The sequence below is a fragment of the Malassezia sympodialis genome, genomic scaffold, assembly GCF_000349305.1.
Source record: "Malassezia sympodialis ATCC 42132 genomic scaffold, msy_sf_11, whole genome shotgun sequence".
Classification (NCBI taxonomy): Eukaryota; Fungi; Basidiomycota; class Malasseziomycetes; order Malasseziales; family Malasseziaceae; genus Malassezia; species Malassezia sympodialis.
The window spans coordinates 430802-454122 of record NW_017387809.1 but is presented as its reverse complement, the minus strand read 5'-3'; the positions used below and the strand labels follow the sequence as shown (position 1 = coordinate 454122).

Below are 23321 nucleotides of genomic sequence, written 5' to 3'. Positions count from 1 at the left end.
GTGGAAGTGCTCGCAAGTTGGTTATCTCTTTGGCTTGTCGGCCTCTTTGCTCTTACGCACACTCATCTCTCTATATGTGGCAGAGCTGGATGGTCGTATTGTGTCCTCTTTAGTACGAGGCGACAAGCAGACCTTCCTTCTCCGAGTCGTGGCATGGATGTGCATTGCTGTGCCGGCAGTACTGACCAATAGCTTCATTTCATTCTTTGTCAATTCTCTGGCCCTTTCTATCCGCTCGCGCTTGACGGAGCTAATCCAACACAAGTACCTTCAAAATCTGACTTTCTACAAGCTGTCCAACTTAGATGACCGCGTCCGCAATGCTGATCAGCTCATTACGGTGGACGTGCAAAAGTTCAGTCGCGCTATTGCCTTGCTTTATGGCAACATCTTCATGCCGCTGATTGACACGCTTGTGTACAACTATCGACTCAGTCAGACGGTGGGCGTAGAGCTCTTGGCGGTGACAACGTTCATCATCCGAGCCACAACACAGATTGTGAAGGTGCTTACTCCACCATTTGGTCAATATGCTGCGATGGAGCAACAGCTGGAGGGCGAATACCGCTTTAACCATGTACGTCTGCTAGAAAATGCCGAGGAAGTTGCCTTTTACCGTGGTCAGCTAAACGAGAAGCGCCAGATTGACCGGTCGTACTTCTCGCTCGTCAAACATATTAATCGGATCTTCCACATTCGCATTGGCCACAGTATGATGGAAGAGGGTGTGATCAAGTGGCTCTGGGGTGCTATTGGCTTGATTATTTGCTCTGGACCCGTCTTTTTGAAGATCCCAGGCCTTTCGGGCCCGAGCCCTGGAGGCACTTCCATGGGCTCGCGCACAGAGGTATTTGTCACTAACCGCCGTCTGCTGCTTTCGTCTTCGGATGCTATGGGCCGCATCATGCAGAGCTATAAGGAGATGTCTGAGATTTCGGGCTACACATCGCGTCTTACCGAGCTTTTGGAGGTGATGGAAGAAATCGATGCTGGTCGCACTAAGAAACGCTTGGTCACCTCCTCTGGTCAGGGTGCCATTGATCAAAAGAATGACATATTCTCACGCCGTGGCGAGATTATTGAGGACAAGAATGAAGTCACCTTCGAGGACGTCCCTATTGTGTCGCCCAACGGTGACGTGCTTCTAGAGAAACTAAGCTTCCATATCAAACCAGGTCAGCATTTGTTGGTCATTGGGCCCAATGGCTGTGGTAAGAGCAGTATGTTCCGTATTCTCGGTGGTCTGTGGCCCGTGTATGGTGGCAAGGTGTTCAAACCCTCGAACAAGGAGTTTACTTATATCCCTCAACGCCCCTATTTGTCCCTGGGTACCCTCCGCGACCAGGTCATCTACCCCGATACGGTCGCGGAAATGCATGCAAAGGGTGCATCGGACGAAGATTTGATTGAAATTCTCAAGCTTCTTCAAATCGACAACATTGTTGAACGAGAGGGCGGTTGGGATGTTATGCGTGAGTGGCGTGATGCGCTCAGTGGCGGTGACAAGCAGCGTATCGCTATGGCTCGTCTGTTCTACCACAAGCCCAAGTATGCCATTTTGGATGAATGCACCAGCGCTGTTACTCTTGACGTCGAGCGCGTTATGTACGACCACGCCACGGAGCTGGGTATCACGATGTTGACAGTATCCCACCGGCCCTCTCTGTGGAAGTACCACTCCCATGTGCTACAGTACAATGGCCAAGGCGGTTATGTATTTACGGAACTTGATGCTGACCGTCGCCTCCAGCTGCAGGAAGAAAAGCAGCATCTGGAGCAGAAGCTTCTGCTGCTGCCCAAGTGGCAGGAGCGTCTTGAACATCTTCGTGCTATTCATGACGATATTGCTGAACATGCTCACGGTCACCCTGTGGTCCTAGAGGCCGAAGGAAAGGCTTCCGAGTCTACAGTCTAACCCTAGTTGGCATTTAAGGCGGATACTTTGGGGTCATCCGCTGGGTGCGACAACGAAACCTCTTTCGGCGACGAATGGGCCGAGGGCATCATCTTCCTTTCCTTTGTATTGGTTATTATTCGGTCGAGTCGGTAGAGCTTAGACGCAACGTTCGTACACGCTGTAACCTGTCACAACTGTCGAGTTACGAATAGTCGCGATATTGGCTACGAACTTAGTTCTGAGACAGAGCGTGCTGCAGGGCCGTAAAGACCTCGACTTCAATCTCAGCCGCCGCCTTTTCCTCAGCGGAGCCGTTACCCGAAGCCACGCGCTGTGCATCGGCCAGACCCTGGCGGACAGCCTATACATGTTAGTAACAGGCCTCGGTAGGAAACATACCTCAGGCGAGAACTTGTCGACAGTGTATGCCTCAATGGCGTTGATAGTAAGGCGGTTGTTAGGGTGGATGGTGGCAAAGCCGCTGGAAACTGGTGTGAGCGCAAATGAAACATACCAAAGAACTTCTTGCTAGTGCCGCTCGATTCAATTACCTCCAAGAGACCAGGCCGGATCTGCTCAACAGTCGGCACGTGGGCAGAAAGGATACCGAGATCACCGGTCACAGCAGGCACGTTTACCTGAGTCACCTCGACGTTGTCGTAGAACGCCTGGAATCAGAACAAGGAAAATTCACCTACCTGGTGGGGCACAACAAAGCTGAGCTTCAGCTTGTCACTCACAGCCTCAGCATATCCACGACGAGCACCAATGTTAGAGAGGAGAGGGCGGTAGCTCGAGGTGCGGAGCGTACGCGAGGCCAGAGCAAACACCATCGTTTCTGGTCAATGGAAAGCACACAGCTCCAATGGAGCGAGTGCCTGCCCGGTCCGAAAGCCAGCGCACGATCATCGGCCGAGCCCGGGACCTACAGCGCGCGCCACGTGGCTCAATCTACACCTCCACACCTTCCATAAGGTCCATGCGCTAGGATGAGCCTGGTGTGTGGGCAATGCTCCAAGCAAGTAGAAATCGGAGAGGATCTCTCGAGTGGTGAAGGAAGTGTATTGCACGATTTAATCAACGAGGTACTTTTGATAAGCATTCAAACTGAACCACCCTCATTCGAAGAAATAAGCGCTGCATGGCCACTGCCAGGGTCAGCGCGCAAAGCAATCCAGGACCATGTAAACGCTACGCCAATATCGGATAAAAGCACGTCAGAATTAAAGGATAGAAACAATTCGTGGATTGCACATATACCACCTCTGTCGGAGTCTTCCATCCAGCACCCACTATGCCAAGGATGCGCACGAGCCTGTCTTGAACAAATGACTGCTCGTGCAGATAAGGTCAAAGCGGAAGTAGATACACTCTCACTCATGGAGCGCGAGATGGAACGTCTCGCTATTGTGGATGGTGATCTTGAAATGTCACAGGAAGACATGAGCCGTTGGCGGCGCGAGCAAGACAGCATTGCACACAAAATCGACAGTATGAACGACGAAGTTCAATCGCTTAGAGAAGTCCTTGAGTCGTACGACCGGGATCATTTATTACTCAAAAAGCAGTTAAAATCTATGGAGACTGAATCAAAGGACCTTGAGCAAGAAGAGGAGCAGTTTTGGCATCGTTACGATGCGTTGCAAGCCGAAACAGAGCAACTTGCCTCTGAAGAAGCAAGGCTGCAAGAACTAATTAAATACGAAAAACTCATTTTATCATCATTACAGTCTTCTGATGCATATATGGACGCATTTTGCATCGAAGAAGACGCATCAGGAATGGGTACAATTAATGACTTGCGTCTAGGTCGGGTATTACAGCGGAGTTCGAGAGCTGACCAAGTCGATTGGCCAGAAATTAATGCTGCCCTTGGCCAAACTGCGTTACTGCTCACCGTTTTGAGCCGTTTAATGAATTATTCATTTAAGGAATACAGGGTGATTCCTCGCTGTTCAATTAGCTGTATTGAAACCCTCGGTCCAGAAAGAGCTACATATGAACTTTATGGTACAAATGATTGGCAGATTGGACGATTGCTCCATTCACGGCGATTCGATCACGGTATGGTTGGGATTCTCGTTTGTGTCAAAGAACTAGCCGATTTTGCTAGCGCAGTCGACCCTTCTTTTCAACTCCCTTACTCGTATGTGGCTGGAGTCTGACAAACAGTATTTCAAAAGACAGAATTAATGACACAAGCATTCGTTTACAATTCAGCCAGCCTGGAAGCTGGACTCGCGCATCGAAATACCTGCTGTTCTCGTACGTAATGTCATGCTCACGCAAGTCTCCGGTCGTTACTGCAATGGGCCTTGGCACACCAGACAACTTTGCAGTCACGTGATACAACCCTTCCTTCGCGCTAGAGTTGTCGCCACGCAGATAGAACAGCGGCCATCGTTGCGGGCTGTAGGCATAGATCCCTTCTGAAGAGAAGCGAGCATGCCGATCACTCAAACAGGACATCCCGGGCAGGACCATTCGCGTGATCCTTGCCCATGGGTAATCCTCAATGACTTCGGTGGCGCCTTTGCTATGGGCTGTATTGGTGGATCTATCTGGCATGGTATCAAGGGTGCGCGTAACTCGCCGCGCGGTGAGCGTTTCCTCGGATCAGTATCTGCTATAAAAGCGCGCGCTCCAGTCCTGGGCGGTAACTTTGGTGTCTGGGGCGGTCTTTTTACGACCTTCGATTGCACAGTCAAGTCTGTTCGCCAAAAGGAAGACCCGTGGAATGCCATTATTGCTGGTTTCTTTACTGGTTCTAGTTTGGCAATTCGCGGCGGTCCGAAAACTGCATTCGGTGCTGGTGTTATGTGTGGTATTCTTCTTGGTGTCTTTGAAGGTGTTGGTGTGCTGATGCAGCGCCTTCTTGCAGAGGGCAACAAGCCTGTTGCGCCCATTATTCCTGATACTCCGGGAGCGCCAGCTGGTGGCCCTGGTATCTCTAAATAAACATACTCGAACTTTTTCCGCTTTGATCATTGGCGTTACGAGTTCTTAGGCATACGTTAGCGCATAATATGACCATTGTGCTGCCGCAATTTGAAGTGCTGGCTTCGGCAGCGGAATTTGCCTGGCCTTCATAGTGCCTCTTTCACCCACAGTCCATACGGTTCCATCTTGGAGTAAAAACAAGGACGCCTCTGCGGCACAGGCTACTGCGGTGATATTTGGTAGCTCAGCATCTTCATTGCCGACATCTACGGGTGCTGGGCCAGAGAACGAATCATTTTCGTTCTGGACCCATCCCCAAATATATGCATCTCCGTCTTTGGTCAACGCGATGGAATGTCGGTAGCCGCAGGAAATAGACGCGATACTGCAAGGGAATCCTTTGTCCTTCGAGAAAAAGGATATTTCGTGCAAATGACCTTCTTTTGAGAAAACCTCTAGTTCACCGAACTGTCCAAAACGATTGTCTCCCGTTATATACAATGGCGATGGATTGTTCTGCGCAAGGAGGAGGAAATGAGCACCACCTGCTGCGACCTGGTCAAATTTGGGACAGTCATGAGGGTCTTCCAGGTATAAATGTTGAGCATTGTGCCCTAAAATAAAATTTTCGTGTGTTCGATACAGGTATGCTTCGCCCTTATCTTTGTCAGTTAATCGTACGAACTTGTAATGGCAACCACTCGTCCCGTGATATCTATAGCAACGTCGCGCCAAGGTGGGTTCATCCGACGAACGCCCTCTACCCCAGAATACAGATGTCCATTTTGATCCAGAGTTGATAGAAGCTCGTCAGCTCCTATAAGTGAGCGATGTGAGTTCCAGGGCAAAGAGTGTCGTTCCTGATCGGAGCTCCAATCTTGTTCGTCGGCTGTAAGACCGTAATAAAATGATTGTTGATCTAAAGACACAAAAATCTGGGAGCCTGTGGCACCGATGATACTATCGACTTTGTCGATATACATAGGTTCTTCACATTGAGTCATAGCTAAGGGTCGACGTAGTTGCCCATGAAGATTAGAACCCCATCCGTAGAGTGACTTGGACATATTGGTCTGAGCGAGCACTTCATCGGGTGACCCGATCTGCCTCTTTCCAACGATGCTACAAGTCCGTGCTGGACGTACATTCAAATGCTTATCAGCCCATCTGTGTAGAGCCCCTGCTACTCGAATCTATGCGAGAAGCTACTCTGTGCTTGATTTTTTGAACGAGCGAGGCCTTGTTCAAGATACGACATCTCGGGCTTTGAATGAGCATTTATCTACCAAAAATGATCAAGACAAATTGGTAGAACGCACCATATATTCTGGTGTGGACCCGAGTGCAGAGAGTCTTCATGTAGGAAATTTGCTCCCTCTAATTACTATGTTGCATCTCGTCACTCATGGCCATCATGGTTTGATTTTGGTACGTATAACGAAGCTCACACAGCTTGGTGGAGCTACGGGCGCTATTGGAGACCCCTCAGGCCGCTCTACGGAACGATCAGCCCTGGATATTCAGCAACTGGAGAAAAATGTTGCATCTATACGTTCTCAAATCTATCAGTTTTTTCACAACGCTGTTGCCTACCTGCAGCGTCGTGGAAGAATTCGTGCAACGCCAGCTCCCTTCATTGCGAGTCGAATCAAAAATGAACCTGAGCCACTCTTTTTGGATTCCATTGATTTAAAACTGATTAACAACCTCGACTGGTTTCGTAATGTTTCTGCGCTCCAGTTTTTCGCGGAGGTGGGTCGCTTCGCTAGGGTAAACGACATGATGGCTCGCGAGAGGTGAGTACATCCTACTTATTCCAGTGTGAAAACGCGTCTATTCCCTACTGACGGACATGTATCAGGCATGTCATTCACTGAGTTTTCCTACCAGCTAATGCAGGCACATGACTTTAGTGTCTTGCACAAAGAGAAAGGTTGTTCGGTGCAAGTGGGTGGCTCTGACCAGATGGGTAATATCATGGCTGGAATTGACCTGATCCGACGACAAAAGGCAGCGCAGCTTTCCAACAGAGCTGAAGTGTGTATGCGAGAAGACCCTGCCTACGGCTTGACACTTCCACTACTTACCACCTCAACGGGTGCCAAGTTTGGCAAATCTGCTGGAAATGCAGTTTGGATATCTTCAACTATGCTATCAGATTTTGATTTTTATCAATACTTTTTGCGCAGCACAGACGAGGATGTGGAACGATATCTTCTGGCCCTTACACTCCTCCCTAAAGAAGAAGTTCAGCAGATTCTTTCAACGCATGCTGAAAACAAAGCCAAGCGAATTGCACAAATCCGCTTAGCCGAAGAGATGACGGAGCTAGTACGAGGAGAAGATGCCCTTCAACGTGCACGACTGGCTACACAGACATTGTTCGAGAGTGATGTACATTCACTTACGCTGAAACAAGTGGAATTTGCATTCATGAACGATCCAAGACTAGTGCATGTACCTCGGGGAAATACCGATATTTTGCGCTTGGCTGCAGATACCAAGCTTGTTGCATCACGAAGTACGTATGCTTGTCTAACATTAGGCGAAGCGCGACGCTTGGTTCAACAGGGTGGGGGGCTCTATCTTAACAATACCCCTGTGAAAGAAGTAAACGCGCAGCTGCATGATTCTCAATTGCTTGACGGCAGATTTATCGTCATGCGAGCTGGTCGGACAAATCACAAAATTGTTGTATTTACGTAGTCACTCCACGCAAGTAATGCTCTCGAAAACTTCATAGCGGAATGAGAATACGAAGTGAGATCTAGGATCAGTTCATGGACTTCATGGCGAACCATTCCATGTTACCGAACGATTTCGGCGGCAATCGTCTAGTGGTTTAGGATCTCACCTTCCCATGGCCTTGGCGCTCGGTTCGAGTGGAAGTAGGTGAGGACGGGAGTTCGAACCTCCCTTGTCGCAACTTTTTGTCGCCCCTATAGCTTCGCATTAGGAAGGTATTTACGCATTATCGAAGATAACTGTTCCCCTTCGTCATCACAGAGCTCATCGCGACGGCCCAGGAGGCTTAGCTGTGACGATGATGCCCACTTGGACAAAACAGAGGGTTCAGACTTGTCAAGCGGAGCAGGTACAATGTGGAAATGAACCTGGATATCAGCAAAAAGCAACATACATGGTCCACAGTTTGTGCATAGACTTGATTCGAGGCCACTTGAAGTCCTGTGATTTGGAAAGCTTAGATTAGTAGGAGGAAATACCGTACCTTTCTCCATAGCACGGGCCACATCTGTGAGTCCTTTTGCCAGGGCAGCCCCCTGGGTAGGGCTCAGGTCAGATAGGCGCGCGACATGGGATTTGGGTATGACCAGAGTATGTCCTGCGTCATGTAACCACATGAAACATACCTGTTCGGATAGGTAGAGTATCGAGAAATGCCATGTACTCGTTAGTCTCTGCCACAATAAATGCGGACTGTTTTCGAGCCACTATTAGACAGAATAGACAGTCGTTTTCCTGATGCTGATTTTGGCGGTTTTGGTCATGCATTCGTATGCGATCTAGAAAATGGGATGTCATGGCAGGTGTCACACAACTCTCGATCCTCCTGCCGCCAGGGGACCTCCGCACCTTACCTCCACTTCCATGACCTTATGAGCGCCAGTGCCGCCTCGCCTCCTCTCTATCGACATAGTAATCCCATTACTGAGGCCTATGGGTTTTCCTTGGCGACATTTGCCTTGGTTCTATGGGTGATTTGGTCTGCTTGGGCATTAAGTCCTGAATGGCTCCTATGGGCTGCAGGCATTGAGTGGTTTCCTAATCGGTAAGCACAAGCCATAAGCTGACCGAAGGGACTGGGCCTACTTACTACCTGCTTGGAGCATCATGCTTTGCTTTTTCATTTACGTGGGTTTTTTCTCGCTTAACTTGTTTCGGACTCCTTCTCTCGACTCGGTCGAGCTTGTCACAGGTCCGTGTCCACTGCCTAACCACAGACAGCCGCGCCGTGCTTTATACCCAGCCCTTGAACGAACCCGGTCCCCATCCACTAGAACATCTCTCCATCGCAGAGATGAGTGACGTTTGTGGACCACTCAGCAATGACGTGTATGATATATCACCGGGCCTAGTATCACGCTTAAGGTACTTATATAGCTAGCTAGGCGATTTACTGTGTGCGTAGGTGGCCCGCTTGGCACGAACAAAAGCCGTATCAGACACGCGCCTACGTGGCTCTTGCGCAGTTTCACTTTGCTTGGTAATAAACTCGCCCAATTTTTGAGCATGCCATGCCAAGGCGTTGCGGCGTTGCTGCAAATCGCGTTCTTCCTTGTACAAAAGTTCAAGGCGCGTGCTTAGACCTTCTAATTCGCTCTCCTTTTCTTCATGTGCATGCAGTGTCTGAAGACCCTTCATTTGCTCTTCATGCTCTTCATTCACTTTGGCCAGTTCTTTTAGCAAATTAGCTTGCTGCGTCCGTGCTTGGTAGGCGTCCTCATACCAAGCAATGCGATCCAGCTCGTCGGAAAGCTCTGCATTCACTTGTAGTAGCGTGGAAATCCGTTCTTGGGCCGAAGCAAGCTCTTTTCCAGCTTCCAAGTCTTCTGCATGTTTGACACGCTCGCTCTTAAGTACTTGAAGCATATGGTGATGCACAGCTTCTGTCTCATGTAAAAGTGATGTGAGCCACTCGGAGCGCTCTTGCTCAGATTCCCACAGGCTCCGAGAGCATACCGCGTCAATGCTAGAGATCATGGCATCCACAGATAATAAGTCACACTGTTCCTGCAGTTCAGTACGAATATATGCGTCGTGCTCGGCACCGTCGTCCGTATCGGCAGTTGATTGCACAAGGGTATGATGCTCGGCCTGCTGCAATGCCTGGTCAAGCTGGGACCGCTCCAGCATGAGCGTAGATATGTGCGTGCGCTGTTGTTCCACGAGATCCGATGTGTTACATGCGTCAGCCTCCAGCACCATAATATGTTGCTGCAATTGTGCAACTTGCTGCTGCAATGCCTGTTGGGTCTGACGCATGGCTGCTTTATCCTCTGTATGTTTCGCATGCATATATGTCAGGTATTGCCACATATGGTCTGCATGAGCGCTAGCAGCATTAGATGCGGACACATAGTATTCATGCAAGTCGTCCAGCGCGGACTCTAGTTGTGTACATTTGGCTGCGTCGAGGGCCGCCTGCTCGCGCGCAATATGCAGCTCCTCTTCCATGGTATCCTTGTCACGCTGGAGAATGGCATGCTCCTCGTCAAAGTGCTGGTGCTGCGAGGCTCGCTCCTTGTAGCGAGCAATCATACTCTCAAGCTTATCGACCTCTTGTTAGTGCGTTTGGCATACCTGAGACTTGAGTTTACGTTCTCGCTGGCGTCCCAATTCTGTTTTAGTTGTTCATACGTACGGATCTCCGTTTTGAGGTCTTCTCGCTCATTGAGTAGCATGTATTTGTCCTGGAGGAGGTCTTTGAGACGCGCCTCTGCTACCTTGGCGACCTCGTCAACCGTTTTGTGGCGTGGCAGCACGCCAGTCTCATTCTTCTGCGTCGAAGGTGCAACATTCTCCAAATTCGTCTCGCACAGAACTCGTGACGTGCTAGGACGGCTGCTGCGCGCTGCGATTGATGAGTGAGAGGACACGTACCACTGGCAGGCGTCTTGAGAACAGGCAATCGAGACCCTGGTGTTTCACATTTGCGGTTCAAAACACGGGCGGGTGTGTAGGACAAACCGGCGGCAGGCCGCACAGGCGTTTGGGGCGGCTGCATCCCACCGCGGACGTCCATGCCGGGTGGGCAATAGCAACACGCCGCACACCAACACTCCACACGGCACGCGTAGTTGCATCACGTGATGGGTATTCGAGCGTCTATGGGAAGTGCGCCTCGCGTCGCAGCACATGCGGCACGAGGACGGACGGCGCCGAGGTCACTGGCTCGAGCACGCGAGGTGTGGGTGCTGAGGTGGAGCGCTTGCTGGGTCCGCTGCGCCGACGATCGATTCCGCTGCGGCCGCCGCGCCCCTGCTGCCAGGTGGGTTCGTGACTGTATTCGTCCAAGAGGCGCGCGCGCTTTTCTTGGACATCGCGCGGCAGTTGTGCCACGTCTACCTTGCCCGACTGGAAAAGGACACGAGAGTACTGCCAGGTGAGTATGTAGCATACATACATGTGATGTCTCGTCGTCTGAATTCTGCGCGGCGCGCTTGGGCGGCACCGACGGACGACGCGCCCTCAATTTAATGTGACCAGTGTCATCGTCGTCGTCCAGCGACGGTTCGGACGCTGCTGGCGAGAGTGCACGTTCACTCTGTCGGCGCAGAATCTCTGCGCGCACAGTATGTGCAGATACGCGCTCGTCCTCGGAGCTTTCATCGCCCACGTCCAAAAAGTCGTATTTGGCATGCTCATCCGTAGCGTCGTGCGTCTCTGAGTACATGCGCACAAAGGCCTGCGCATCGTCGCGCGCAGCCAGAGCATCGAGGCCGTCGCCCTCGACTTGGCGTCGTTGGCTCTTTCGGAACTGCGGCGCTTGCAGCCGGCGGCGGAGTTCATCTTCATCAGCATCTTCGTCGAGTAGCTCTGCCAGTAAATCGTTTTTGCCACGCCGGCGGTGTCGCAAGAGACCCTTGGTCGCGCGTTCATGGAGGGCTTGCATTGCAGCATCGTCCTCATCGCGATGCTGCAGGTACCGCTGACGCGCCGCCTCGTCCTTCACATCGGCGTCCTCATCACTCTCGTCGTCGAGGAGACTCGACAAGTCGCCATCCGCGTCCGAGTCCTGATCGCCCTCATCGTCGCTGTCCGATCCCTGATCGCTAAAGACACCCGCAAGACCACCATGTCCGCCGTCCCGTGCCTCCTCATCGGACTCTTCCGCCTCACCATACACAAACGCCGAGGTCGGTCGGTGGCGAGAGCGGACTCGTTCCGTTGCCACGACATGAGGCTCGTCGGCCTCCGACGCCGAGTCGTTGCTGGGCGCCGAAGCTGGCCAAGCAGGTTCGGCCGGCTTGGTCTGCGTAAAAAAGCCATCTTCGTTCAAGTACACCATGCCGTCTGTTCCATGCGCCTCGCGCGACGGCTCTTCGAAAGATCCGACCATGGAGGGATGCAGCGAGGGCAGCACATCGGGTGACGGTGGAGCCTGGGCATCCGCCTGCTCGGCACGCCGCAGAGCCGCAAAGGCATCACCACTCGGCGCACGTGTCGGGGGTGGCATCGCTTCCTGACTGTGTGACGCGGCACCGACTGGCGTCGCGTCAAAGAATTGAGTCATGCCGCCAACTGGCCCAGAGCGCCGATTATTCGCGAAAATGTCCAGGGACCCACTTCGCACGGGCTCCTGCGTTCCATCCTCGAAGAATTGTGCTAGTACAGAGTGGTTCGACTGGGTGCGCGAGAGAGGACTGCCGGATGTCAGCGCAGGGCCCGGGCCTGCATCAACAGCAGGTGTCGGTGCAAAAAAGGCACCGAGGTCAGGTGCCGGCAGTTCCGTCAGCGGCGCATGTAAAGACCCGGAGAGGCTTGGCGTCGATGCATGGCTCAGCTGCGGTGCTGCAGGTGATGCATCGCGCGAAGGCGGGATGTTTTCCTTCTCGGAGCTGTGCGTACTGTGTGGGCTGCTCGCGTCACTTGGCACAGGACTGGGCGTTGGCGCGCGCGCAGGCAGCGCAGCTGGATCAGGGGAGGGAGGTCGAGGCTCGGGAGCAGGCGTGGGGGCGAGGGTATGATGGTGCTTCTGGGCATGCAGCTGGGCATTTTGTGCGTGCACCTTTTCGAGTAGGGTAGCATTAAGTGCGTCCAGGCCCAAGACCGGCGGCGCGTGTGTCCGGCGCGGGGGGCTCGTGGGGTCGACCCGCGCGGGCGATGTGGGTGGCAATGTGCCAGCGATCTTGTGAGCGGCAAGGGCAAATGCGTGCCCGGCGGCGTTCATCTGCTCGTCCGAGACGGGCGGCATGGACGGCGCTTGCGCGTGAGGGGAGCGGTACTCGTTCGTCGAGATGCGCTGACGCCGGGGCGTACGTGGATGCACGGCTAGCTGGGCCATGGCCGCATCAGCCGCGGCACGGCTTGTGTCAGGCGGCGGGGAGGAACGGAATCGCACACGTGGTGATCTGGCGGGACCCAGAGCCACGACCTCAAGGTCATCATCACTCGCACTGTCATGCTCGTCGCGGTGGGGCGCCGACCGTTTCTGCTGCTCGACCCAGGCCCACTTGGCGCGTGTGTGTGCATCCTTCGCTGGCGGCGACCGCAGTGGCAGCTGGGCGGGCGGAGCGGGCTTGGCATCGGGCGTGGATGACATCTCGACAGGATCGCTCGAGTGCATCGCATGGTGGGCCGGCGAGGCGGCTGCAGCGTGCTGGATCGTACTGAGCAGCTCCGAAAGCTGGTACCGCTTCGGTTCGACCGCCGGGAGGCTCGTACGGTTTTCGCGGCGTAGACGCGCCGTCATACTGTGCATTTCACGCTCCTCTTTCTTCGAAAGACCGCGCGATCGTGAACCAGGCGCAGGGGGTAGGGCCTCTAGACCCTCCGACACGTCGCTTTCCACGTCTTCCAGGGGCGCAGGCGGCGCGGGAGGTTCGGGAGCGGGCCCTAGCCCGGCGGAAGAGGCACGCAGAGCATCTGGTCCAGGTTCCTCGTCGTCGGAGCTGGCAGCCGTAGCACGATGCTGTGCCAACTCGCGCAGACGTGCCATGCGTGCCTGACGCGCATCCTTGGGCGGCGATGCGGTCGTGGTAGGCTCGTCGTCGTCCGAAAACAGAAAAAGGGGCGTGGCGCGAGGCGCCTTGGACTTTTTCTGCATTCGCGCAGCCAGCGTCAGCGACGCAGCAGGCGCCTCTGTATCCGATTCGGACTCAACATCCGTCTCGAGAGTGTGTGTCTTGGGCATAGGGGGCATGGAGGCCACGCTCGTTTCGTAGCTCGTGTCGTCCGTGGCTGTAGCGCCGTGGGCGACGGATTTGCCCTGTGCGTACATAGAAGGTGACACGAGCTGGAACGATGGTGAGCTACTCTCAAGCGATGTCTCGTCGTGCCCAGCCGGGTGGGGATCGATGGGATCCCGCGGCCGTCCGTACACGACCGGCGGCATGGACCTGGACGCGAGCGGCAGGACTGGGCGTCCACGCGCCGCGCGACGCGTGCCTCGCGCGTGGAAATTTAGTCAGCCCCCTGCAGGGGGTGGCCAGCCGGCCGTTCACTACCAGGACGAGAGGCTATCTCCTTCGCGTGTGCCGTCCGCGGCGCGGTACGACTGCGCAAAGCCTTCGAGGCCCTGCTCGAGGGTGGCAGCATGTGCCTGTCCTTCGTTGGGATCGAGACCGTGCCACGTGCGCTCCCCGCGGCGTGCGAGGGCGGCGCTATCGAGCACCTTCGTGAGCTGACCGGACGTGGGATCACGGACTGCCAGCTCATGGGGCTGGATCGAGAGCTTTTCTAGTGCTCGGCTCGTGCTTCCTTGGGTGTCTTGCGCCTCGGGATCCTCGCCGTAGCGCGTGCGTGATACGTAGGTGCCGGTAGCGAACGAGTAGTGTGGCTGGTCGTCGTCGTCGGTGGGTGCATTTATGTTCATGGACTTGGTATCTCGAAGAACCTTGGCGAAATCGAGCTCGTACGCGCCGGTCCATGTGACTTCGTTGCCGCCGCGGGCCTGCACAGCGAGGATCATTTCCCATGGCGTGACGACGGGCCGCATAAACTCGCGCGTATCCAGCAGTGAGTTTTCTGCGCATGCCAGAAGCACGAACGCATCAATTTCCTGAAAATTTGCGAGTTTGGCGGGGTTCAGCTTGCCGACGCTGATGGTGTACACTTTGCGCCGGGACACGGGAGAGGTAAGCATGTGCCGTAGCTGCTGTAGCAGAGGCAGGTACGAGTGAATGCCCAGTGTGCCAATCACGAGGCCAACGACCGACGCATCGCGCGCCTTTTGGATCGTGGCGTAGCGCCGCATAAGAAGGCGGTTCGTCTGTCCCGTTTCCAAGCGCGCTCGTTGCCGCACGGGATCGTACGATGACGCAGGATGTGCGGGGCCGAGCATTAGGAGCAGGTGCGTGAGGGCGCGCGACTCGCCGCCCAGGTACAGAACGGCTGACGACGCGAGGTCCGTGCCGGGGGGCCATGGGACATGTCGGGCTCCGAGAAGCGACGACGATGACGCATCCAGGGGTATGTCCCGGACAGATGGCCGCGGATGCGATGCACAGTCGCATGACGCACACGTTCCGCAGGGCTTGTCGCTCGGGTGATGCGCAGCGACCCGTGTGTCGAAGTTGAGGCCGCATTCGATGCGCGAGAGCACCAGGGGAATCGTGTGCTCCCACTCGCTTTGCAGGCGCGTATAGACAGCCTCGATAGCGTGCGCATATGCAACGTCGTACGTGAGGACGACCACTCGGCGATCGCGCATATCCAGATGCCTCGCCGCGTCGCACAGACCGGCCACGGCGGCCTGGACATCGAGCGGACGCTTGGGAAATACGTAAAGAGCAGGAAGCCGTGCGGTTCTGGTGTTAGGGTCTCTTACGTACGGGCTCATACACGCATGGCCGTAGTGCACGATGGCATCGGCCTGCACATGCGCAGCTGCCACTTCATCCACACAGCAGCTGCCGTAGCTGGTGTCAGCGAGGATATAGAGCGAGGGAGGTGTCGACGTTAGGGCATGTAATGCCTCGCTCAGTGCATGAAACACGGGCACGGCGTCAATGAGGCCTTCATCGGGGAATTGGAGGGCTACGCGCTCGAACGGCCGCGCGAGTGGCGTGCGAGTGCCGGGCTGGAACACGAGGCGCTCCGCCGTAGCAGGGATGTCGTACAGCTCAGTTACCTGGCTCCCTGATGCGGCGGCCGTAGCTTCCACGGCCGCCGGGTCGAGCTCGACCCTGTGCTCGAGGATGGCCTCATCCGCCGTGCTGAACGCCGCTGTCGCCATGACAAAGCTACCCTCCACTCACCGTGGCTATATATTGGGCCAGTGCTAGGAAATACTGCTCCGCGACGCTGGAGAAGTAAAACTCGTGCTCGGCATTGTGCGCGGCGACGAGATTGTGGGCGAGTTCATGCGCCACGCTGAAATACACTGAGACGAGGGCCGGGGCGAGGCGCCCTGCCTGTACATCAGCGTCGTGCCAGGCCAGGTAGTAGCGCAAATTCAGGAAAATCGTGCCACCCCGGTTGAATGCGATTGAGGGGCCCTTCGTATCGCAAAATACATTGAGGCACCGCGGATCAATACCAAAGATGGCGCCAATAGGGCGGTACACATGGTGGATGAGGCGCTCCAGCGCACCGGCGTATTGCGTCAGCACGGACGCTGAAGTCAAGTCGCGGCTCACAAACACCTGCATCTCATGCACTTTTCCAGCCAGGCATAAGTCAAGGTCGAGTCCTGATACATCGCAGTATGACGTCGCGGCTTCATGCACCTGCTTCGAGGATTGCGACTGGATGACGGACGAGGAGTCCGGCCGTGACGCCTCGATCGCACGCTGCACATGCCGCTGGATATCGGCTGTGGGTGCCACGTACGCACCGTCCGATGCTGGGCGCACGGGCGGCGCAGCGGCCGGCCGGCCAGTGAAGCGGGCTTTCCACTGCTGCAAGAGTGAGCCGCCCAGCGGGCCAGGGTTGGGCGGCAGGGGCGGCGGTCCCGCAGGCGCGTCAGGCTTGGCAGGGGCGATGGCCTTGGGCGGCACATCTGGTACAGGCTTGCTTGGCGGGGGGGGAGCCACCTTCGGGTACCCCTGCGACAGCATGGCCTCACTGGCACGCTGCATATGAGCATCCTGGAACGAGCGAAGCAGCCGATCGACATACGCGGGCTGTGCGTCCGGGAACATCTGGAGCAGCTGCTTCTGCCAGCTGTCCCATGCAGGCTCACTGGCGACGAGGGGCGGCGGCGCAGTAGGAGTCTGCGAGGGGCGCTGCTGTGCGAGAATTTTGTCCACATGGAACCCTTTGCGCTTGAGACTCTTGAGGGGCGACGACAAGACGGTCATGAAGAGCAGGACTTCCTGCAGTGGCTGCTTAGCGAGCATAGCCTTGGACAGTGCGAGTGCGACCTCGAACCAGTCAATGTCCATGTCCTGTGCCACATGCAGTACCCACTGCGACCCCTGGGTCTGCGCCATGGCCGAGCACCGCTGGACATCCTTGAATGTCTGGCCCTGGTGCTGAAGCACGCGCGTCTGCTGAAGACCAGGCGGGCCGACCTCGACCACGACGAGTGCCCTGCGCAGCCAGTCGAGATCCCGCACGACTTCTTTTTGCTGGAATAGGAACAAAGGCGTGCGCTCTAGCAGCGTGTCGTGCACCATGCGGGTGCGCGGCGTATCAGATTGGAGGCGGCCGGCCACCGCAAATGACTCACGCACAAGCTGGCTCAGGTACGGCGCGCCAAGCTTGGCGTACAGTGGCTCGAGTGCCTCGTCGTGTGGTGCTGCAAAAATATGCTCTCCAAAGAGCATGTGCGCATGTGCATCGTCGACAATCACCAAGTCCCGCGCGCACCGAAGTGCATGCGTCTCGGTAGGGGCCTCGTCGCCGCGCGATGTTGACTGGAGGCCAAGTAGGAAGGGCGCCGACTTCATCGTCGATACCAGCGCAGAGGGAAGTTCATGCAGGTGTTGCGCAATGCGGCGCAGCATGTCCACATAGGTATCGGGGCGCCGGCACAGCTCGTAAAAGCGCCGAGGGTCCGCGAGGACCTTGTGAACGACGTCAGGCACACTCGGCTCGTCCCGGACACCGCACGCGCGCAAAAAGGCATTGGCCGTCGTCCCAAAGTCCACATACGCAAAGACAGCCTGGTACTCGGGCGGCGCATGCGACGTGCCGACGAAGTAGCATTCACACGGTGCCGCATGCCGCTTCTGCTGTGATACAGGCACAAACGGCGTGCGCGACAGCTGCTCGAGCTCACTGGCCGAAAGGGTCCGCACACCGCTCAGGAAACCGAAGATAGCGCGCGCATCGTCGGCAGACGGAGGCGCATTCGAGAGCCGCTGCACTAGCTCGGCCCCGCGGGGATGTGCTGGGAGCTGCAACTGGACAGCGTCCAGCGGCGCGACGTCGGCCACGGGAAAGTGCATCGACGCCGCAGCGGTATCAGTGTACACGTGGGTCGGCGCATACAGCGCGCCATCGCGCGCCGGAACAAATGCGTACGGCGCAGCGACGTCCAGCGAGTACACTGTGCGGTACACGGCAAAGTGCTGCAAGAGGTAGGTTAGCGCATAAGCGCGCACAGCGTGGGCATCCGCGTCGGACACGGGTGCTGGGAGCGGCTCGCCTGCCGCGCGCGCGAGCAGCAGCGACAGGGGTGGGTGGCGGCGCAATCCCAGGTCCCAGAGCAGCTTGGCCTCGTCAGACGATGCACGCCAAGTGCGACCGGGCCACGCCAGAATGGGGACGTGGAGCTGTCGCAGTGCGTCGCTTGGCTCGTATAGCTGCGACGCCTTATGGCGCGCGCTGTCGCTCTCGGTAGGAAAGATGGGCGTCTCTGTGAGGCGCTCCATCTCACGCGCGGTGAGGTGCGAGCGCTGCTTGGCGAGGTACGCAACGAGGTCCATGTGCGACCAGTCGCCTGCGGCCAAGAGGCGATCGAAGATGAGCTGGATCTCAACATGGCGGCGCACACCTAGGGCCTCGAGCACCTTTTCGAGGGGGCCTCGAACGGTGAGTGTGGGGAACGCCACCACAGGAAGGTCCTGGAACAGGGAGACTGACGCAAAGTACGCCTCTGTGGGGCATTTCATGCCTGCGCGCGTCGGTATGCAGGCGAGAGGGCGCAGCAGCTGCACAATCTCGGTTGCCTGTGGCTTGGGGAGGTGGCCCCAAGCCCAGGCGAGCGTGCTGAACACCGTCTCGGCCTGGGCAGCGCTCTGTGTGAGTCCATGTGAGGCGCGCACATCAGCAGCGGACGAGCGATCGAGCTCGACAATATAGTGCACCCAGGCAGCGACGGACAACTCGCGCCAGCCAAACACGCGGCACAAGTCGGCGGGTGAAAATGGCCGCGATACGGTATAAACGAGACACGTAGGGGGCAGTGGTACAGTGGGCGGTAGTTTGCCGGTATGCAGCACAGTTTCCACATCGCTCAGGGCTTGGACGCCGTCGTCGGTGGTGACGACGGCGGCACGTACGAGCTGGCGCAGTAGTGATGGCTCGTACGAAGGGTGCTCCGCCACGCGACACCACCACTGGAGACACGCGATCATCTCATCGGCCGCAAGTGGACGGCGCGCGAGCTCGGCAAACACGTCGTCCATCGTAATATCCAGCACGAGTGAGCGCCGGCGGAGCTGCAAGACAAAGACGTCAGCCCCTTCAACGTGGGCAGGAGGTATGACAGGGATCTCGCGGCAAAAGTCGGCGAGCATGGCGCTGGGAAAGCGCACCGCCTCGGAGGAGCGCAGGCCCTCGGTCGACAGGAGCGAGATGCATGGGCGCTGGCAGCACGCGAAGAAGGCCTGCTCGAGTGCGCTTGATACACGCGCTGAGGGTGACGAGCGGTGGAACGAGAAGAAGCGCATCGTGTGCAGAGCACCGGCGTGCAGGGCCGCCTGGACGTCCTGGTTGTCGGACCACTGGGCACCGAGACGCTGCATCTCATGCTCATAGACAGCGCGCGCGACATAGCCACCCATAGCGAGCAGCTCCATGTTCCACGCGGCGCAGTACCGATCGACAAAGTCCATTGACTCGCGCTCGACGGTTGGAATAAAGCGCGCGGCCATATGACCCGCAAAGGCCGTCGTCTGGTGCGTGCGGAAACCGATAAAGATGCGGCCTTGCGAGTCGAGCTTGGGCATGACACCATCAAAGATGGCGCGGATGTGAGCATCGATGGTCGCCGAGTCGGTAGGCACATCCAGGGCATCCAGCTCGTCCTTACCCATGTAGACCATGTGCAGGGGCGTGGCGCGGGGCAGGGACTTTTTCGTGCTCCGCTCAATCTCACGCGCAAAGGCGCCGGCGACGTGCACCTGCAGCTGGGCTGACATGAGGCGGAGCAGTAATGTCGCGGGAACTGTTTCAACCTCTGCAGCATCGTCCACAGCAGGTTCGGTGGGGACGCCAGGGCTCGGCCGCGAGCTCGACCGGCCAAACGCCCCAGCGAGCATGCCAGCAATGCTCGCGCCTGCGCCGGCCGTCTTGGAGAAGGCGGACGCGATGGTCTGGCGCAAGGATGACGACTCCTGCGCAGCGGCGGCTGCCGCCTCTCGCAGCACGAGGCGCGCAACACGCGCGTGCAGGCGCAAAGGACTCGTATGCAGGGTGAGCGCACGTAGCATGCCCTCGGGGCTCGTGCTCTTCAGATGGCGCGACGGCGCAAGTGCCATGGTGGATCCCGTGCTCTTTTCTAAGGAGCATAGCAGCACATCGTCAAGGTACAGGGCCACGCTGCATACGTGGTGCGTGAATGTAAGAGATGTCATAAGGAACTGGGTGAGCGCCAGGGGCGATTCGGGGAACGGCGTCGGCTCGCGCAGTGCCATAAGAAAGGTGGTCCATGGCGCGCCGGACGCAGACGGCGGCGTAGGTGGTGCCGGCGCACGGCGCGTAAAGAGCGCGTCGCCCTTCCAGAAAAAGCCCATCAGCTCGTCGCCACTGAGTACGATGGGCTCCTCACACACGCTGAAGAGCGAGTAGAAGCCCACGCCAAATGCGCCGATGCGGTCGGGATCAGGATTGCCTTCAGCGATGCGCTATCGTTAGTAGCTGATACGTACGCGTAAGCGGTGCCAATCGTCGCCACTAAAGGGCTTGCCATTGTTGCGAAAGGTCCACTGCGTCAGCGGGGCCTTGGTATCAGGCACCGTCGTGCGTGGCCGAGGCGGCTCCTGTGCATGGGCGACAGTCGCACTCGTCGCGAAGCGGAGCTCGCATTCGGTGGCGCCGGCGTCGTCGGCGTTCTGGAGCAGCTCGCGGAATACGGTAAACTCTGCCGAGTAGCGCGCAAGGATCTACATGAGTACGGTACACATACCTTGTCAATCAGTGCACGCTGATTGACGGTGATCGCCTCCTCGGGGCGACCCGACTCGCTGAGGGCCTGCCGCGCGAGCGACGACACGTCCATGAGGCGTGTCGAGCGATCGTGAGCGCTTAGGCCACATACATTGATCACGTGCATCCTACGAGCCTACGATGTCCTCGAGCCGGATGGCATTCACGTCGCGCGTCGCACAGAGGCTCGCGAGATCAGGGCGGCGCATGCTGCGGTAAGTGGTGCATACGTACAGCTCGAGTGATACGCGCAGAATCTCCCACACGCTAGAGCTCTGTGTATCCGAAGGGTCGCTGTCTTGCGACGCGTGCTGCAAGTGCAAAGCGGTAAAGGCGTGCTCGGCGGCCTCCTGGTATTGCTGCGGTCAGTCTGTATCACGCACCTTGAGATTCAGGCACGAAATGCTCGTGTTAAAGTGGCAGCGCGCAAAGTCGGGGCGCAGCGACAGGGCCTGGTGGTAGTACTGCAAACTTTCTTCGGAGCGTCCCGAGTTGCTCAGCGTCGCGCCAATGCGGTTGTACAAAATCCAGTCATCGGGACGCACGCTCAGCGCGGCCGAGAAGCAGTCGACAGCCTTTTCGTACTCGCCCGATGCGTTGAAGAGCACACCCAGCGCTACCTGGATGTCCGCGTCGATCGGTGCGGTGCCGTCCGAGACGCCCGCACGGGCCATGGCCATGAGCATCTGCGTCAGCTGGGTGTGCCGGCTCTTGGTCTGCTGGTCGTGAGAGCGCCCGAACTTATGCACGATGCCGCGATAGGTATCATTGACGTCGATCCAGCACTCGAGCGCCTCGAGCGCCTCGTCGCGCTCGTTTTCGTTGGTATAGCTGACCGCCAGGGCAAGCCATGCGTCTTTCAGTTTCGGATCGATCTTGAGGGCCATATGCAGCGCTGATATGGCCTGCTTTTCACGCTCATTTTCCTGCTGCCGCAGGCCGAGCGAGTACCACTTGGCGGCGTCGCGCGGATCCGCTTGCACGGCCGCCTCGTGCTCCAGCACCGAGTCAAACACGGTCGGTGCCCGCGCAGAGCGGTGCAGCGCGTCCGCATACGGGTTCGCGTCGTGGAAGCGGTACTCCGGCGCCTGGTACGGGAATGGTACCTGCACGCGTTGCGCGACGGTGGGGTGCATCCCGTCTTCCAGCGACTCGAATTCGTCCCAGTCGTTCTGTAGTTTCTCCCATTCGCCATTTTGCGCACTGAGTCGACCACGGCCCTGTGTGCCGTCCCACGCGCGACCGACAAAGTCCTTGGCATTCATCTCCTCTTCCCAGCCTGCTTGCGCGCCGCCCACGTTCGCGCCCATCGACGTCCATTTGTTGTACTCACGTGCAATCAGATCGTCACTGTCCTGCGCGCGCAGTTCCTGCGCCATAAGCGCATCATCCTCACGCATGCGCGCGGCAACATCGCCGCCATCGCCCACGAACGTGCGTGTGTGCAGGGGCTTTTCGCGCGCTGCATCCTCCTCGATCCAGAATTCCTGCAGCTGCGTTTGGGCTTGCGGATGCGCCACCTGAGGCTGGCCCGTACGCGACAGCATTGGCGAAGCCTGGCGCAGCATAGTATCGAGGTCCGCCTGCGACGGTGGGCCTTCCGCGGCCTTGCTTTTGCCTTTATCGACAATGTCCGAGCCACGCACCTCCGCCTGGCGGTCACGCAGCTTTTCCATGAGCCGAAGAAACTCGCTCTGCTTGAATTTGTCGCTCTGGTCATGCTGCACAGATTCCAGCAGACGCCCAGCAGCCTCGGCTAGGTCGTCCGCGCTCATGTGGTCGAGCTCCGACGTGCGCTCGGCCTGCGTCACAGCAGGTTCCTGCGTGTCCACTGCCGTGAACGCCGAGTCCCACACGGACTGGCTCATATGCTCGAGCGCATCACTCGGCGCTGTCGCCTGCATCCGAGGACGCGCATGCGCCACCATGGGCGGCGGCATCGCCGGGAAGGGGCGCCGGAACTGCGTGAGAGGCGCGGCAGGCACAGTCTTGGCCGATCCTACAGGCGCACTCAGCGGCGCATTCATTGTTCTGGGACTTGCCTTGGCACTCTGCGCAGGCATCGCACCCGCCTGCATAAAGTCTTGCGCCCACGCCGGCGCCGCACTCGAGGCCCGACTGTGCTCAAACGATGGCTCCCATGTCTGCGGCGCCTGCCACGCGGGCTGTGCGACAAGAGGTGGGAGCGCCTGACGCAGTTCCTGCACCTGGAATGGCGCAGGCGCCGTATCGCGCGAAAAGAACGCGGGATCGTCCGGCGCCCCACGACGCGTACGGAAGCCGCTGGGCCGCGTTCCGCTCATATCGCCAGCTGAACGCAGCTGATCGAACTGAGCCCCACGGTCCTGGCCAAATCGTTTTCCCAGCTGCTGCATGGGGTTCACAGGGCCACACTCGGACGCGCCGCCCAGCATATCCGGCAGCGACATCTCTAAGGAGGAGGCGTGAGTGGGGTACGGCTCAGCGAGATCCGTCGTGTCTCGGC

The 23321-nt window shown here is 57.3% G+C and overlaps 6 protein-coding genes across 6 annotated transcripts; 3 read left to right on the top strand and 3 right to left on the bottom strand.

Moving 5' to 3' along the window:
- Positions 1-157: 157 nt before the first annotated feature.
- On the top strand, positions 158-1915 carry MSY001_2522 (uncharacterized protein; the record flags this gene model as incomplete). Its single annotated transcript, XM_018884382.1, has 1 exon — positions 158-1915. One exon carries the CDS (start codon positions 158-160, stop codon positions 1913-1915), a length of 1758 nt encoding a protein of 585 aa, XP_018741047.1.
- Positions 1916-2129: 214 nt separating this feature from the next.
- On the bottom strand, positions 2130-2730 carry MSY001_2521 (uncharacterized protein; the record flags this gene model as incomplete). The annotated part of the gene is made up of 4 exons (XM_018884381.1): positions 2130-2258; positions 2297-2385; positions 2412-2565; positions 2596-2730. 4 exons carry the CDS (start codon positions 2728-2730, stop codon positions 2130-2132), a joined length of 507 nt encoding a protein of 168 aa, XP_018741046.1.
- A 1612-nt stretch (positions 2731-4342) lies between these two features.
- Positions 4343-4855, top strand: MSY001_2520 (uncharacterized protein; the record flags this gene model as incomplete). Its single annotated transcript, XM_018884380.1, has 1 exon — positions 4343-4855. The coding sequence occupies one exon, from the start codon at positions 4343-4345 to the stop codon at positions 4853-4855; it is 513 nt and encodes a 170-aa protein (XP_018741045.1).
- Positions 4856-6616: 1761 nt separating this feature from the next.
- MSY001_2519 (uncharacterized protein) lies at positions 6617-7793 on the top strand (the record flags this gene model as incomplete). Its single annotated transcript, XM_018884379.1, has 4 exons — positions 6617-6633; positions 6751-7168; positions 7609-7669; positions 7783-7793. The coding sequence occupies 4 exons, from the start codon at positions 6617-6619 to the stop codon at positions 7791-7793; spliced, it is 507 nt and encodes a 168-aa protein (XP_018741044.1).
- A 2891-nt stretch (positions 7794-10684) lies between these two features.
- On the bottom strand, positions 10685-11918 carry MSY001_2518 (uncharacterized protein; the record flags this gene model as incomplete). Its single annotated transcript, XM_018884378.1, has 2 exons — positions 10685-10954; positions 10983-11918. The coding sequence occupies 2 exons, from the start codon at positions 11916-11918 to the stop codon at positions 10685-10687; spliced, it is 1206 nt and encodes a 401-aa protein (XP_018741043.1).
- A 2103-nt stretch (positions 11919-14021) lies between these two features.
- On the bottom strand, positions 14022-23265 carry MSY001_2517 (uncharacterized protein; the record flags this gene model as incomplete). Its single annotated transcript, XM_018884377.1, has 7 exons — positions 14022-15762; positions 15812-20535; positions 20560-20793; positions 20817-20934; positions 20969-21046; positions 21071-21195; positions 21220-23265. 7 exons carry the CDS (start codon positions 23263-23265, stop codon positions 14022-14024), a joined length of 9066 nt encoding a protein of 3021 aa, XP_018741042.1.
- Between the last annotated feature and the right edge of the window lie 56 nt (positions 23266-23321).